The sequence below is a fragment of the Charadrius vociferus genome, unplaced genomic scaffold (genome assembly GCF_000708025.1).
Source record: "Charadrius vociferus isolate BGI_N301 unplaced genomic scaffold, ASM70802v2 scaffold393, whole genome shotgun sequence".
Taxonomy (NCBI): domain Eukaryota; kingdom Metazoa; phylum Chordata; class Aves; order Charadriiformes; family Charadriidae; genus Charadrius; species Charadrius vociferus.
Genome location: NW_009647760.1, coordinates 1,231,498 through 1,245,907, shown reverse-complemented (window position 1 = coordinate 1,245,907; position 14,410 = coordinate 1,231,498). Strand labels below are relative to the sequence as shown.

Sequence of the window (14,410 nt, the reverse complement as noted above, 5' to 3'; positions counted from 1 at the left end):
TGGCCCCACTCTTCTTGATGCCCCCCAGGATGCCATTGGCCTTCTTGGCCACCAGGGCACATTGCTGGCTCATGGTCATCCTGTTGTCCACCAGGACTCCCAGGTCCCTTTCCACAGAGCTGCTCTCCAGGAGGTCAGCCCCCAACCTGTACTGGTGCATGGGGTTATTCCTCCCCAGATGCAGTACCCTACACTTGGCCTTGTTGAATTCCATTAGGTTCCTCTCTGCCCAACTCTCCAGCCTGTCCACGGCGCGCTGTATGGCGGCACAGCCTTCTAGTGTGTCAGCCACCCCTCCCAGTTCCTTGGCTTCACTGAACTTCATTGCTCTAGCGAAAGAGCTCAGGAGAGGACACTGGCTTTGCCATCTCCAAGAAATGGTCCAAGACCTGCCACACAATCATGCGAGGCTCTTGCGTCTCTATCTGTTGCACAGATCTCAGCCTGTCCAAGTGGGATCCTGGCTAGGCAGCATGGTCCTGAAGTGATCATGGTTAGAAAGCAAATATTTGTCTTGTCCTGTGGAGCCATTAATTTGGGACTCATCGTGGCGCAATAGCTGCTGAAAGCCCTGTGGCTCAGTGACCTTAACATAAATCAGGATTTCCACTCTCCTGGAAAAGAAAACGAAGCGTGTGATTGCAGATGGGCTCTGGCAGCATCCCGGTGTGCCAAGTGCTCTGAGTCTTTATGTGCAGATGAGGCTGTGCCCGGTGCAGGGGTGGGCTGAAGTCTTGCTAGTGTCTGTTCTTACCCCTCATCGCTGTTTTGGCACTGTGGTGAGCATGGGGACTTGCCGAATAACTGCCTGGGGCTGTGGCGTTGGGCTGTCCCCATAACTGATGTTAAAGGTCCTCTCTCTTCCTAGGCAAACCCCTGAAGCTGAGCTTGGCCACGGAGGAAATTGCCACCTTCTATGCCAAAATGCTCGATCATGAATACACGACCAAGGAGATCTTCCAGAACAACTTCTTCAATGACTGGAGGAAGGTACCTTCCCTGGGAGGGCTTCCTTGCTGTCTGCACTCTGCATTAAACGCTCAGCATTAAACCTGTCGTCCCCAGGCATACCCTAGGCTGCGATGTGGGATGGAAGGGATGAGCTTTCTTTGTGGTTTAGTTCTTTATTTATAATCATATGATCATGAGATTCTAAATGACGTGATTGATTTCCTTCTTTCTTGTGGGTTTGGGCTGGGGCTCGCTGTTTGCAGCATCCTTGAAGGCTTCCCGTAGGCACTTGTTCTCCCTCTGAGTTTTAGCGATACTACCTCAGAAAGCAGGTGCTGGGTCTTGCAAACAGCTTCACAAACGATTTGGGGCATGTGTCCCTCTCAAGGACTAACCTCATGGTGCCACGATGCCACGGCTCAGTCCCTAAATAACATCCAGACCCCTGCTAGGGCAGGTCTGCGTGCTCCCAGATACCTTTGGTGCTGCTTCTGCAGTTCCTGCAGGCTGCTTTCAGTCATGCCTGGGGACCACTTGTTTCCACAGCAGAGGTTAGAGGTTGCTCCACCCCAGAGCTGGCTGTGTTTTGCTTCTCTGTGGGTACAGGCTCAGGTGTCCAGAGGCAGCCTGGCCTCCTGCCATGGTAGCTTAAGAAATAAATCAATAGAAATAAATACACATACAATTAAATAGTGGATTAAACAGCCAACTGAGTGACTAAGAATTTCCGGGGTGGTTGCTTTCTTCTGATTTTTTTTTTTTTTTTTTTTTTAAAGAACTGGCATGTGGGTCTCTATTTCATTCTAATTTTTCCTTCTGAGGGTGGTGAGGCACTGGAACAGGTTGCCCAATGAAGTTGTGGAGGCTCCACCCCTGGAGGTGTTCAAGGCCAGGTTGGATGGGGCTTTGAACAACCTGGTCTAGTGGGAGGTGTCCCTGGCCATAGCAGGGGGGTTGGAACTTGATGATCTTCAAGGTCCCTTCTAACCTAAACCACTCTATGATTTCGTTTTCTGTGAAGGAGGGGGATAGGCAGCAGCTCTGTGCAGAGTTGGTTTTGCCTCCTGGCTTTACCCAGCCCCTCTCATCTCTTGCTCAGGAGATGACCTCACAGGAGCAGAAGATAATCAAGGACCTGGACAAGTGCGACTTCAGGGAGATCCACAAGTACTTTGTGGACAAAAGTGAGGCACGGAAAGCACTCTCCAAAGAGGAGAAGCAGGTGAGGACTGTTTCCAGTGACATCTGGGACTGGCTGATATATTTTTGGACTGGACTTGGGGTATTTTGGTTCCTGGTTGCCTCCTTTCCCTGATATGGGACTTTTTTGGCTTTTGGACCAGCTCTGTCTCCATCACCCCCCTCTCCATTAAGTTCACCTGCAGATGCTGCATGTTTCATGGCTTTGCAAAGTATCGGTCATCAATCAGACCATGGTTTGGGTTCCTGTCCTGTCCAGAGGATGGTGAACCTTGCTAAGAGGCTGGTGGCACACAGGCTGGTTCCATCAGCATATCATGCTGGGACAGCATCACTGTCAGGGTTTGCAAAGTGGGTGGAGATGGACCATTTGTTGGGAGTGGGCTTGGACCCATGGCTCACTTCTTCCTCCAACCCTTCGAGCTCTGCCTTTCCAGCCTTGCTTTGTCCGGGGAAGTGAGGGTAGTGATAGGCAGACATGAGTCATGAGGGTTTTGGTTTTATCCTGTGGGATGATGGTGGCATGGTGCTCGTTTCAGAAACTGAAGGAAGAGGCAGATAAGATCCAGGAGGAGTATGGGTACTGCATCCTTGATGGGCACCGGGAGAAGATAGGCAACTTCAAAACCGAGCCACCAGGGCTTTTCCGTGGCCGTGGTGACCACCCCAAAATGGGCATGCTGAAGAAGAGGATCATGCCAGAAGATGTTATCATCAACTGCAGCAAGTGAGTTGCCACAGGAAGAACTCAGCTTGTGGGGCTGCTTTTGGGACTGGGGTAAACAGCACACCTCCTCCACCCGGAGCTGCTGTGGGGTTTTGCTGTCTCCTACAATCACTGCTTTGCACATCCTGAGGCTTGAACTCACTGGAGCCCTTCTGTCATCTCCTGGTCACCCTCAGATGTTGTCTTTGCAGTTAGAGCTGACTCTTAGTTTCTCTGTGGATGTACAGTGGCCAGGAAGCTGGTCAGCAGCTCCCATCTCTCACTGGTGCCCACAATGTTCACCCAACATCAACTTGCAATCACTGCAGTTTGCATCTATGGCCTTCTTGAAGAGGGACAAGTCTGTACTCTTTCTCCTGTGCTTCTCTTCCAAACGAGCCATTCCTCCTCATTTTATGGCTCCCTCGTGCTGGCTGGAAGCATCAGGATACTCACTGGAGGGAGGAAAAGCAGTGATTGGGCTAAAAGTGTTTGCCCTCTAAGTTACGTGAGTTGGATTGGTCTTAAACCACCCATATGAAGACTTTGTGGCCTTGATTCAAAACACTCCCCACCAGTCCAGCAAGTTCTCCTGTTGTCCCCAGCATCCAAACGATAGAGATCTGATCGTGTTGTGGAACAATTTTGGGTGGGCTGTATGTTTTCTGTAAGTAATGCTGCACTGTGGTGACCATCCTTAGCTCGCTGTGAAGAAGCAGTTGAGCTAACTACCTGTTTCTTCTTCGTGGTCTGAGGGCTGTAACCCTGCTCTGCCCACAGGGACTCTAAGATCCCTGAGCCACCAGAAGGGCACAAGTGGAAGGAGGTGCGCTTCGACAACACGGTGACCTGGCTGGCCTCGTGGACAGAAAACATCCAGAACACTTTGAAGTACATCATGCTGAACCCCAGCTCCAAGCTGAAGGTTGGAGTGATGCTGCTGTTCAGGCAGAGCTGTTGGCTTTTTGTGACGTGGAAAGATCGGGGGAAAGCAGAGTTGTGACACACCAACAAAAAAATGTGCTTTTTTTTTTTTTTTTTTCCTGCCCCCCAAAAAACGGGGAAAACTAAACTAAATGGTGTGCCATTGGGTGGTGAGGGGAAAAGAACAGAGATAATTATTAAGCATCAGGCCTGTTCCATGGAATGGAATACTCCTGGCAGAGCCATCCTGGTGCTCATGTGTGTCATGGGAAAGCAGTTGAAAGCCAGACAGGGGCTGAGAGGGCCCACGGGGACCAGAGTTTATGGGGTTGATTCCATTTATGCCAGTAAACAGAGGGTAGGGGGAGGTGGGATCACCATCTGTAGCACCATGGGTGGGAGGGAAAGGTGATTTAAAGCTATTATATGAGCCAGTGATGTGCAATCGCAGCCCAGAAGGCCAACTGTATCCTGGGCTGCATCAGAAGTGGCCAGCAGATCAAGGGAGGTGATTCTGCCTCTCTACTCCACTCTTGGATACAGTACTCCAGGTGGGGTCTCACATCTCTGGAGTCCTCAACATAAGAAGGACATGGAACTGCTGGAGTGTGTCCAGAGGAGAGCCACGAGGATGATCCGAGGGCTGGAGCACCTCTCTCATGAGGAGAGGCTGAGAGAGTTGGGGCTGTTCAGCCTGGAGAAGAGAAGGCTCCGGGGAGATCATATTGCCGCCTTACAGTACCTAATGGGGCTACAGGAGAGCTAGGGAAGGACTTTTTACTGGGGCATGGAGTGACAGGATGAGGGGGAATGGCTTCAAACTGGAAGAGGGCAGGTTTAGATTAAACATTAGGAAGAAGTTTTTCACTTTAAGGGTGGTGAGGCACTGGAACAGGTTGCCCAGAGAAGTGGAAGCTCCATCGCTGGAGGTGTTCAAGGCCAGGCTGGACGTGGCCTTGGGAAACCTGGTCTAATGGGAGGTGTCCCTGTTTATGGCAGTGTGGTTGGAACCCAATGATCTTCAAGGTCCTTTCCAACTGAAACCATTTTATGATTTCCAGTCCTCCATGCAAATAAGGACGCTGCATGCAAGTTGGGCAAGTGCGTTGTATCAGTCCACATTAGTGGTGTCCGAGCAGCAGCGGTCATGGCAGTGCAGTGCTGGACCACTTGGCTCCTCCCTCACTGTGTGCTGGCTGCTAGCTGGTGGAGGACACATCCAGACTATGAGCAGCTCAGACTTGGCCATGATCCCAGCTCTAGCACAGCCAGCAGAGGGCACAGAAACCCTAGATGAGCTGTTTCTGCTCTGATTTTTCCCCTTCATGGATTTATGTGTTGGTTTTTTTTTTTTTCTCAAGAAAACAACAGGGTTTGAGCAGTATTTAGATGCTGGAGGTGTTTCCAGAATGGGGTGTGACTGGTAAGGGTAGAAGGAAGTTGGGGCACTGGGTTTTAGCCTCTCTTTCCAGGGGGAGAAAGATTGGCAGAAGTATGAGGTAGCCCGGCGCTTAAAGGATGTTGTCCACAAAATCCGTGCTCAGTACCAAGCTGACTGGAAGTCCAAGGAGATGAAGAAGCGGCAAAGAGCAGTGGCCCTCTATTTCATTGATAAGGTATCTGTAGCCTCACCCTGTCCCTCAGGTGCCCCATCCCTGTTGAGGTTTGGGCTTTGCTTACCTGATCCACCCCATCCTGTAGGGTTTTTTTTTTGGTGTCTGCTGGTGGTACTAGCCAGGGTTGTTCCTCGTGAGGCATCTGGCAATAATCACAGAGTGTGGTGACTCCTACTATCTGCTGATGCTTGTGTTGAGGATGCGGTTGGGTGGCAGTGCAGGACCTGTACTGTCCTTCCTGGACTTTACCTACTTTTGTGTCTCTGCGTAATGGCAAAGGCCCCTCTGGAGAGCTCGGTAACTTTATTCTGGGGGCATATTTTAGGGTTTCTTAGAGCAGTGAAATAATCTCCTGCTGGAGGCAGTCACTGCTTGGTTTCCATCAGGGTCCCAGTAGCCATTCAGTGAGGCACTGTCTTGAGGAAGCTTTCTTTTTTTCCCCTCCTGGTGTCCACATCCACTTTAATAACCTTGGAAAGGGGATATGAGGTGGGCTGGGATGGATGACTCACTATCTCTTTCCAGCTGGCCCTGCGAGCCGGCAATGAGAAGGAGGAAGGGGAGACTGCGGACACCGTCGGCTGCTGCTCCCTGCGTGTGGAGCACATCAAACTGCACCCCAAGCTGGATGGGCAGGAGCACGTGGTGGAGTTCGACTTCCTTGGGAAAGACTCAATCCGTTACTACAACAAAGTGTCAGTGGAGAAGCCGGTAAGTGGGGCAGAAATGGAGGGGAACAGCTGGCATGGCGATTTGGTGCTGGGTTAGCTGGGTGGCTGAGTTCACTCCATGGTCATCAGTCGCAAATCTGCATCCAAAGCCTGTTGCAAAGGTGCCTCCTGTGCTTGATGCCACCATGTCCACCACCATGCAGCATGTGCATGAGATGCAGTAGTCCTGGGCGATGAGAACACACATGTGCTGATCCTGCGCTGGGGAGAGGGGAGAAACTCTGGGGTAGGGCTTTCAAGGTTGTTCTAGCCCGTGAACCATGAGAAAGGAGTCCTGCCTCCCGCTGGACCATCCTCAGTTGACTGGTGGGCATTAGGACTTGAACTGTTCTCATTTATATTTTATTTTTTGCTTTGCCTATTTGATGTTTGTGGGGAAACTGGAGTTCTAGGGGTAGCAGAGATGGGTGGGGAAAAAACAGTCTGTGGCACCAGTGACTTTGAGGTCCCAGTGGCAGCTCTTGAAGCCGAGAGTGTTGGTGGCATATAGTACACATCCCACCATGAGTCTGAATCAGAGTCTATCTGGATGAGGCAGCAGACAGAAATGAGGGAGATGTCTGGGAGTGATCGGCTCTGTGTCCATGACAAGGGCCATCTTTTCTTCCTCTTTAGGTATTCAAGAACCTGCAGCTGTTCATGAAGAACAAGGACCCAGCAGATGACCTCTTTGACAGGCTCAATGTGAGTTGTCACTTCTAAGCTTTTGAAACAGCACTGGTGGCCCAGAGGGAGTAGAAGCCAACCCAGGACACCCTTGTCCAACCTACAGGCTCCCAGGCTGTGGTGCTGCATCGGTGTCATCCCTTACCCTGATTTTTAACTATCTCCCCTCTGGAGACACCACTGTAACTGTTTGAACACCCTGTTGGGATGCTGTGATATGGTTGGGGTTTTTTTTCCATCCTCTTCCCGCACTGGTAGCATCTCTGCTTCTCTGAATGCAGGCTTGGATGCCTGTCTGCACCCACGAGTAACCCACGTCCCTTCTAAGGAGGTGGCTTTCTGCTCCTTCCCTCCTCTAACTCATCTGCTTGGGCTTTTTTTAGCCTGGGAAGATCTGCCCACGCACACGTTGCTCGGGGCATTGCTGGAGGTGTCAAACCCTCAGCTGTTTGACAGTTTCGCAACTCGACGGGGGCTCGGCAGAAGTGTGAGAGGCTGGTGGAGCACAGGGATGCTGGAGAAATGTGCTTCCGTCTTCCCTCCCGAGCTACTCGCCTGCAAAAACCTCCTCCCTCCTCTTCCTCAGTATGGGATATGGGGTGCTGCCACCCATGCTCCCTCTCTACCTGCATCCCCTACAAAGCCACTTGCCCATCTTACCTCTGAAGAGGCTGCTCCTCTCTGGTTATATAGGATTTACCTGTGATAGGCTTTCTTGGTACAATTATGGCTTCCTCCAAACCCCAGATGATTCTTCTTAGCATCTTCTGTTTCCAGTCCAACTGCAGCCCCATGTGCTCCGTAGAACAGAGATATCAGATGGGATACATATCTCATATGGTATGGGATGTGAAATGTCCTCTTGAACATAGATGGGCAGAAATTGTTGACTTCCAGAGGAATTCTTTGTGGGTTTAGGTGGAATTTGTGCTGGTTTTTGGTAGATGAGGGCCTGACCCAACGAGTAGAACAGCGAGCTACAAGGGACTTAATGCCTAATTTGAGTGCTCAGGTAGAAAATGATTGAAAAGCAAGTGCTTTATTGTCCTGGCTTTTGCTTGTTCTTTCTTCCTTCCCCCTCCCTCAACTTTGTCCTATCTTCCTTCCTCCAGACATCCATCTTGAACAGACACCTCCAGAGCCTGATGGATGGTTTGACTGCCAAAGTGTTCAGGACCTACAATGCCTCCATCACCCTGCAGGAGCAGCTCAAGGCACTCACTAACTGTGAGTTACTAACAGTGTTTGTGGTATCACCGGCTGCATTGTGTGACCAGTAGGCTAAGTACTGTCCGTCCGTTGCCCTGGGGTCTCTAGAACTGCCTGCCCCTCCTTGGCAGGTCATGTACCACGTTGTAGGGTGGTATATAACTTCTGGGGCCACGCAGCAGGTTGGCAACCATGGAATCATAGAATGGGATAGAATCAGAGAATTGTTTGGATTGGAAGGGACCTTTAAAGGCCATCTAGTCCAACCCCCTGCCATGAGCAGGGACATCTTCAACTAGACCAGGTGGCTCAGAGCCCTGTCCAATCTGACCTGGAATGTTTCCAGGCATGGGGCATCTCCCACCTCTTTGGGCAACCTGGGCCACAGTTTTGCCACCCTCATTGTGTTAAAAAAAAAAAAATCTTCCTTGTATCTAGGTTAAATCTTCCCCAATTTAGTTTAACACTGTTACCCCTTGTCCTATCGCAATAGGCCCTGCTAAAAATTTTGTCCCCATTCTTTCCTGTAGGCCTCCTTTTAAGTACTGAAGGCAGCATGCTACGTGAGAAATAGTTACCTGCTCAGTGATAATCTCACTAAGTGGTAGCTGAGATGGGAGTATTTTTTTTTCCCCTCCTTCCTCGCATTGCTGGTTGGTTACATTATTTTTCCCTTCCTTGGGTATGTGAGTGATGAGGCACAATACCAGATTGTGTTACTCACCGATTTCTACAACTGGTATTGCCCTCCCCTGAGAAAGGATGGGAAAGGCAAACAACTTAGTGTTATTCTGGTCTGTTCCCTGCCTTCCCCCACTCCCAGAAAGGAGACATAGTGGTGCTTCCATTTATTTCCAGCTGAAGACAACGTTGCGGGAAAGCTCCTCTCCTACAACCGAGCTAACCGAGCCGTGGCCATCCTGTGCAACCATCAGAGGTCTACACCAAAAAGCTTTGAGAAGTCAATGCAAAACCTCCAGGCCAAGGTGAGACAGACCAACCTGAGAGCCCCCAGACCTGATCTCACCTCTGATTGCCTTTTTTTTTTTTTTTTTTTTTGGAAGGGGGGTGGGGGTGATGGAGGGGGGGAAAGCGTGAATATGGGGAGAATAGCTAAAGTTTTAGATTGCATATTAGGAAAAATTTCTTCACCAAAAGGGTTATCGAACATTGGAAGAGGCTGCCCAGGGAAGTGGTTGAGTCGCCATCCCTGGAGGTATTCAAAAGACAGGTAGACGTGGTGCTGAGGGACATGGTTTAGTGGTGGTTTTGGCAGTGTTAGTTTGATGGTTGGACTCCATGATCTTAAAGGTCCTTTCCAACCTAGACGGTTCTATGATTCTATGAATAACCTGATGCCTAAAGGAGATCACGTTGGTGAAGCTTGGCAGGGAATGAACCAGGAATAGTGGCTTTTTTTAAATCTGTATGGAGATATCAGCAACCCAATGGTGGAGAGGGATGGAGTAAGCTCAAATGCTGGATAAAGCATACTTGGCACAGTTTGGGTTTTTGGTTTCTTTGGTTTCTTTTTTTTCATGACTTGGTGTCTTCAAACCAAGCTGGGTGCCTTTTGCGATGGCACAGCTTCCACACAATTGGCTCGGGACCAGGGAAACTGCTTTTCCCCTCTGGCTGTTTGCAGGAGGACTAGCTGAAATTGCATGGGTCTGCTATGGAAATACTTCAAACTGCCACTTTTAATTGTCCTCAGCTTTTGTTCACACTCTGCTGGGACTTTGTAGAGGGCTCCAGCACTGTCATGAGCCAGTCGGTCTCCAGCAGTTGCACAAGATGAATGGATAAGACCTGCAAGTGTTTCTGGCATCCGTGCTGTAAGGATTTTTTGCAAGATGCTAAGAAATGCTTGAGCTCCAGCAGCAACTGGAGTAAGGCTGGTGAGAAATTGAGGAGCAATGTGGCAAAGGAAAGGGCAAGGGGGAGGCAGCTGAAACCTCCAGGGAGCACAGGAGCATGGGCTGACTTTGTATTTACCTTCCCAGATTGATGCCAAGAAGCAACAGGTGGAGGAAGCTCAGCAAGAGCTAAAAAAAGCTGAAGATGAGTTTGAAGACACAAAAGATGCCAAAGCAGAAGCGTGAGTGACTCCTCCTTACAATCCCCTTTGGCAGAGGGATGTCTGTAGAGGGCCTGCAGATGGGGACAGTGTGGTCCACCACTCTACGGTGCAGCTCATCAGAACAGAAATTGGGTATCGGGTGCCTCTTGCCCATGGCAGCCTGGCAAATGAGTGGAGGTCTTGTGGAAGGTTCCTTGCAACAGTAGGATTGCTAAGAGCTCCTCCGGAGGATTTCTTTGTGATAGGGCACACCTCACTGAATACTGAGACTTCAACCCTTGGAGTTATCCTACAAATCATAGAAACAGAGAATGGTTTAGGTTGGAAGGGACCTTGAAGATCATCCAGTTTCAACCCTTCCTGCTATAGGCAGGGACACCTCCCACTAGATCAGGTTGCTCAAAGCCCCATCCAGCCTGGCCTTGGACACCTCCAGGGATGAGGCAGCCACAACTTCTCTGGGCAACCTGTTCCAGTGTCTCACCATCCTCCGAGTGAAAAATTTCTTCCTAATATCTAAATCTTCCTTATTCCAGTTTGAAGCTATTCTCCCTCGTCCTATCACTACATGCCCTTGTAAAAAGTTCTTCCCCAGTCCTCCTGGTAGGCCCTGTTCAGGTACTGGAAGGGGCAATAAGGTGTGCCCGGAGCCTTCGCTTCTCCAGGCTGAACAACCCCAACTCTCTCAGCCTGAAATGGCAAATGCCATGGTGCAAAAGATCCCTTGCTTGAGTTTGGAGCTGGGGATCCACAGACTGGCCTTGATGTATTGTTTTTCTTGTAGGACACTTGAGTGGTGGATTGTGGCCTCTCTGATCTCTGCAGTAGTCATTGCGTGGGGTCTGTCCAAATTTGCTTCCCCCTCCCAGAGCCCAAATGTGACTTGCTGCCCAGAGATGGGAGGGAACTGGAATAGACAAACGAGGCTTTTATTTTATGTTCTACTCTGAGGTTACTTGTTTTCTGCTCATGCCCTGCATTGGTGAGATGCAGGGCAGGTTATCAGAGGTGGTCATGGCTCATGGAGCCTGGACGTGAGGGAGATGGTCGTTGCTTCATGCTGGCTTTTGTGCTTCCCCAACCTGGGTGGCAATAACATTCTTATAAAAGTGTCTTATCACATCGAAGTACTTGAGAAATAGGTCAGTGCTGAATGGCATCTTTGACTCTGCCTTTCTGGAGTATTTCTAGGCTCAGGCCTTGTAGGACTTCAGGTGAGTGTAGAGACTACTCTGAACTGAAGTTCATTGGCTTCCCATCATGCTCCCAGGCAACAGCGGACCAGGAGATCTGCTGTGTATTTTACCTCTGCTGCTTCTTTTCCACTTTAACATGCTGTCTGTGGTGGTCTTCCTCTGCCCTCAGCAATGTGGAGAAGAAAAAGAAGCTGTTGAAGCGGCTGGAAGAGCAGCTGGCCAAGTTGAATGTCCAGGCCACGGATAAGGAGGAGAACAAGCAGATAGCTCTGGGCACGTCCAAGCTGAACTACCTGGACCCCAGGATTAGCGTAGCTTGGTAAGTATTGGGCATGTTATCATAGAATCACAGAATGGTGTAGGTAGGAACAGACCTTGGAGATCGTTGAGTTCCAACCCCCCTGCCATAGGCAGGGGCACCTCCCATTAGACCAAGTTGCTCAAAGCCCCATCCAGCCTGGCCTTGAACACCTCCAGCGATGGGGGAGATGCTCCTCTAGAGATGTATGGATCACCCAGCACTGCCTCAGGAGGGGGATAAACACGCACCTTCAGGGGAAAGGAATAAACTTTGTTTCCGCCCAGAGAAACCTGCCCAAGACCTTGAGGTGTTGGTGGAGGCCAGCAAAATCCAAAGCTAAGGCTTCCCTTGGTGCAAGTAACTGTTTGCAGGACGTTCCTTCTGAATTTAGGGCAAGAAGGGGTCACTTTGCATGTCTTTATCAGCAGTGGCACAAAGCTGATTTCTTAAGGAGCTTGGGGCTGAGGAGTTTGCATGGGTGAAAAATGCCGCACCCTGAGCGGAGAGGACCGCTGTGGTGGGAGCAGAGCGGGATGGGTACCACATCCCCACTGCTGCCTTGTGGTTTGTACAGGTGCAAGAAGTTCGGCGTGCCCATCGAGAAGATCTACAACAAGACACAGAGGGAGAAGTTTGCCTGGGCGATCGACATGGCCGACGAGGACTTTGAGTTCTGAGGCAGTGCCTTTCACGTTACACTGTGCTTATTTGGTGCTGTTGGAAGTTTTGTTTTTTTTTTTTTAAACGTGCTGCTGCAGTTGTTGCAGGGGTGGAGCTGGGAGGTTGTCTAATGTTTAATACGGGTATTTCATGCTTTTTTTTTTGTATACAAAAGAAAACAGCTGGTTTCTTGTTGAAACAGGTACTGCTGACTTGTGACACTCATCCTGACTGCAGTGACTTTGATGTGAACTTTTAATTCCTCTTCAGAGTTGCCAAGCGCTTTGGATCTTTTCTTTCCTCCTCCCCTGTCTGGGAAGCAGGTTGAATGAGAACCTTAATTGTGCTGATAAACAAGATTAGATCTAATCCTATCTCCTTGATGTAGTGGAGCTGTGCTGCCCTTTTCAGACTCCCTGAATTGGCTTGATGGGGAAACACGAGGCAATAACTGTGCGGAAACGGGTCAGGGCTGCACTGGGAGGAAGGAGGGCGGGGGGCGGAGAGGAATCTCAGGGTTTTACATGTTCTGGGTATTTTGTGCCCTTTCACCTCCAGGAGAGGAGAAAATTATGCAAGTGCACGAACCACAATGAGAACTATTGTGGGAGGGAATGAATGTCATGGTAGGAGGGATGGGGGGAAGATGCTGGATTAAAAAGCAGGTTTCACACTGGAGGGCTGAAATTCGCCTTGGCATGAGCAAAGTGTATTTTAATCACCCCTACGTGGTTAAACCTTGGTCTGGGAGAGGACACCTCATTTGGGTCATACTTTCTTTCCCCTACATGCCTTGCTTGGCTCTGGCTCAGCTCACTGGATCCGTAGCAGAAACTAAACTGTCCAGCCCCAGATCTAGCGCTGGGAAAGGATGATGCGGGCTGTGGCGCTGGTCCAAACCATGGTGGGATGTGAGCGTGTCGGGGAACTTCACCGGCCTTGCTGGAACTGTGCCTGCGTGGGATGACAGCTTCGTCATCAGGCTGCATCCCTCCCCACTCTGCTGCCGTTGGGCATGGAGCAGGCAGGGATGGATGGGATGAACTGCTGGTGCTTTCTGCCTAATTGGCTGCTTTTCAGAGGGGAGTGGGGAGGCGAAGAAAAAAGTGATATCAGCATGTACCTGGCAGCAGTTAGCCTACATATCGGTGAGTCTCAGGTGTAAGCAAGCTGTTGCATTGGCAGCAAAGCCTTCTGGCATCTCAGGGCTGATGTTCAGGTCGCTGTAGTCCAAAACTCTCGGTGCTTCCCATGTGTTTGTTGACAGCTGCTTGTTCTCGTGTTTAAACTCTTGCTATTTTGGTTGGAAGTCAGGTACTTGAAATGCGTTTCATTAAAACTGGAAGTGAGGTGGGGTTGGTTGTTTTTTTTTTTTCCTTTTTCTGAGTATCGGTGACCGCAGCTCATCCAGGATGCGGTTCTGCTGCCAACTGATGTGGAGAGGTCTGAGCCAGGGCTCAGCCTCTATAATGGGGTCTGCCTATGCTCGGTAGGCGGCAAGGGATTAGGCTTGATAGGAAGTCCTTTGCCTTCAAGCAAAGAGCCTGCCTGCAGATCTCAAAAACCATTTGTACTTGGTCCCTGAGGGCTTGTATGCAAAACCGAGCCACCAAAATGGAATTGCTGCAGGATAGCAGAGTCATGACAAATGGGAAGGGGAAAACGCACGGGCGAAGCCAATGCTGTTTTATCTCGCAGCCACACTGGGGATGTGCTCCACCGCTTGGCTGAGACGTGGCAGCTCGTCAAACTCTAACCGGCCTGTTTCTGCAAGCCCTGAGAGCTCATGTTGGTTTTAATGAGGCAACTGACTCTTAAAAGAGGGCTCTAAATCAATCTAAACAGTGGCGAGATTTACCTTTTTCTGGCAAAGGTAGACCGGTTATCAGCTGTTCAAGCCACGGGCAGGAGCTGCCAAGCATGCACTGGAACAGGTTACCCAGAGACATTGTTGCGGCCCCATCCCTGGAGGTGTTTAAAGCCAGTCTGGATGGGGCCTTGGGCAACCTGGTCTGGTAGGAGGTGTCCCTGCCCATGGCAGGGGGGTTAGAACAAGATGATCTTCAAGGTCCCTTCCAACGTAAACCATTCTATGATTTTATGCCTTGACCCCCCCATTGGATTTGTACCTGTGAAACAGAGGTGTAACCAGTTTCGTCCCAATGGATGG

At 50.2% G+C, this 14,410-nt stretch overlaps 1 protein-coding gene across 2 annotated transcripts in view; it reads left to right on the top strand.

Annotated features, from left to right (window-relative positions):
- The window catches only part of TOP1MT (topoisomerase (DNA) I, mitochondrial), a 17,551-nt gene extending 5,143 nt beyond the window's left edge, over positions 1 to 12,408 (top strand). For both annotated transcript variants that reach the window (XM_009882253.1, XM_009882254.1), the window contains exons 3-14: positions 869 to 990; positions 2,051 to 2,173; positions 2,691 to 2,878; positions 3,638 to 3,782; positions 5,254 to 5,397; positions 5,923 to 6,108; positions 6,744 to 6,812; positions 7,907 to 8,021; positions 8,862 to 8,989; positions 10,007 to 10,101; positions 11,449 to 11,598; positions 12,155 to 12,408. In XM_009882253.1, coding sequence (XP_009880555.1) covers positions 925 to 990; positions 2,051 to 2,173; positions 2,691 to 2,878; positions 3,638 to 3,782; positions 5,254 to 5,397; positions 5,923 to 6,108; positions 6,744 to 6,812; positions 7,907 to 8,021; positions 8,862 to 8,989; positions 10,007 to 10,101; positions 11,449 to 11,598; positions 12,155 to 12,257 — 1,512 coding nt within the window. In that variant the 5' untranslated portion in view covers positions 869 to 924 and the 3' untranslated portion in view covers positions 12,258 to 12,408. The remainder of the gene's footprint in view (positions 1 to 868; positions 991 to 2,050; positions 2,174 to 2,690; positions 2,879 to 3,637; positions 3,783 to 5,253; positions 5,398 to 5,922; positions 6,109 to 6,743; positions 6,813 to 7,906; positions 8,022 to 8,861; positions 8,990 to 10,006; positions 10,102 to 11,448; positions 11,599 to 12,154) is intronic.
- The last annotated feature ends 2,002 nt before the right edge of the window (positions 12,409 to 14,410 follow it).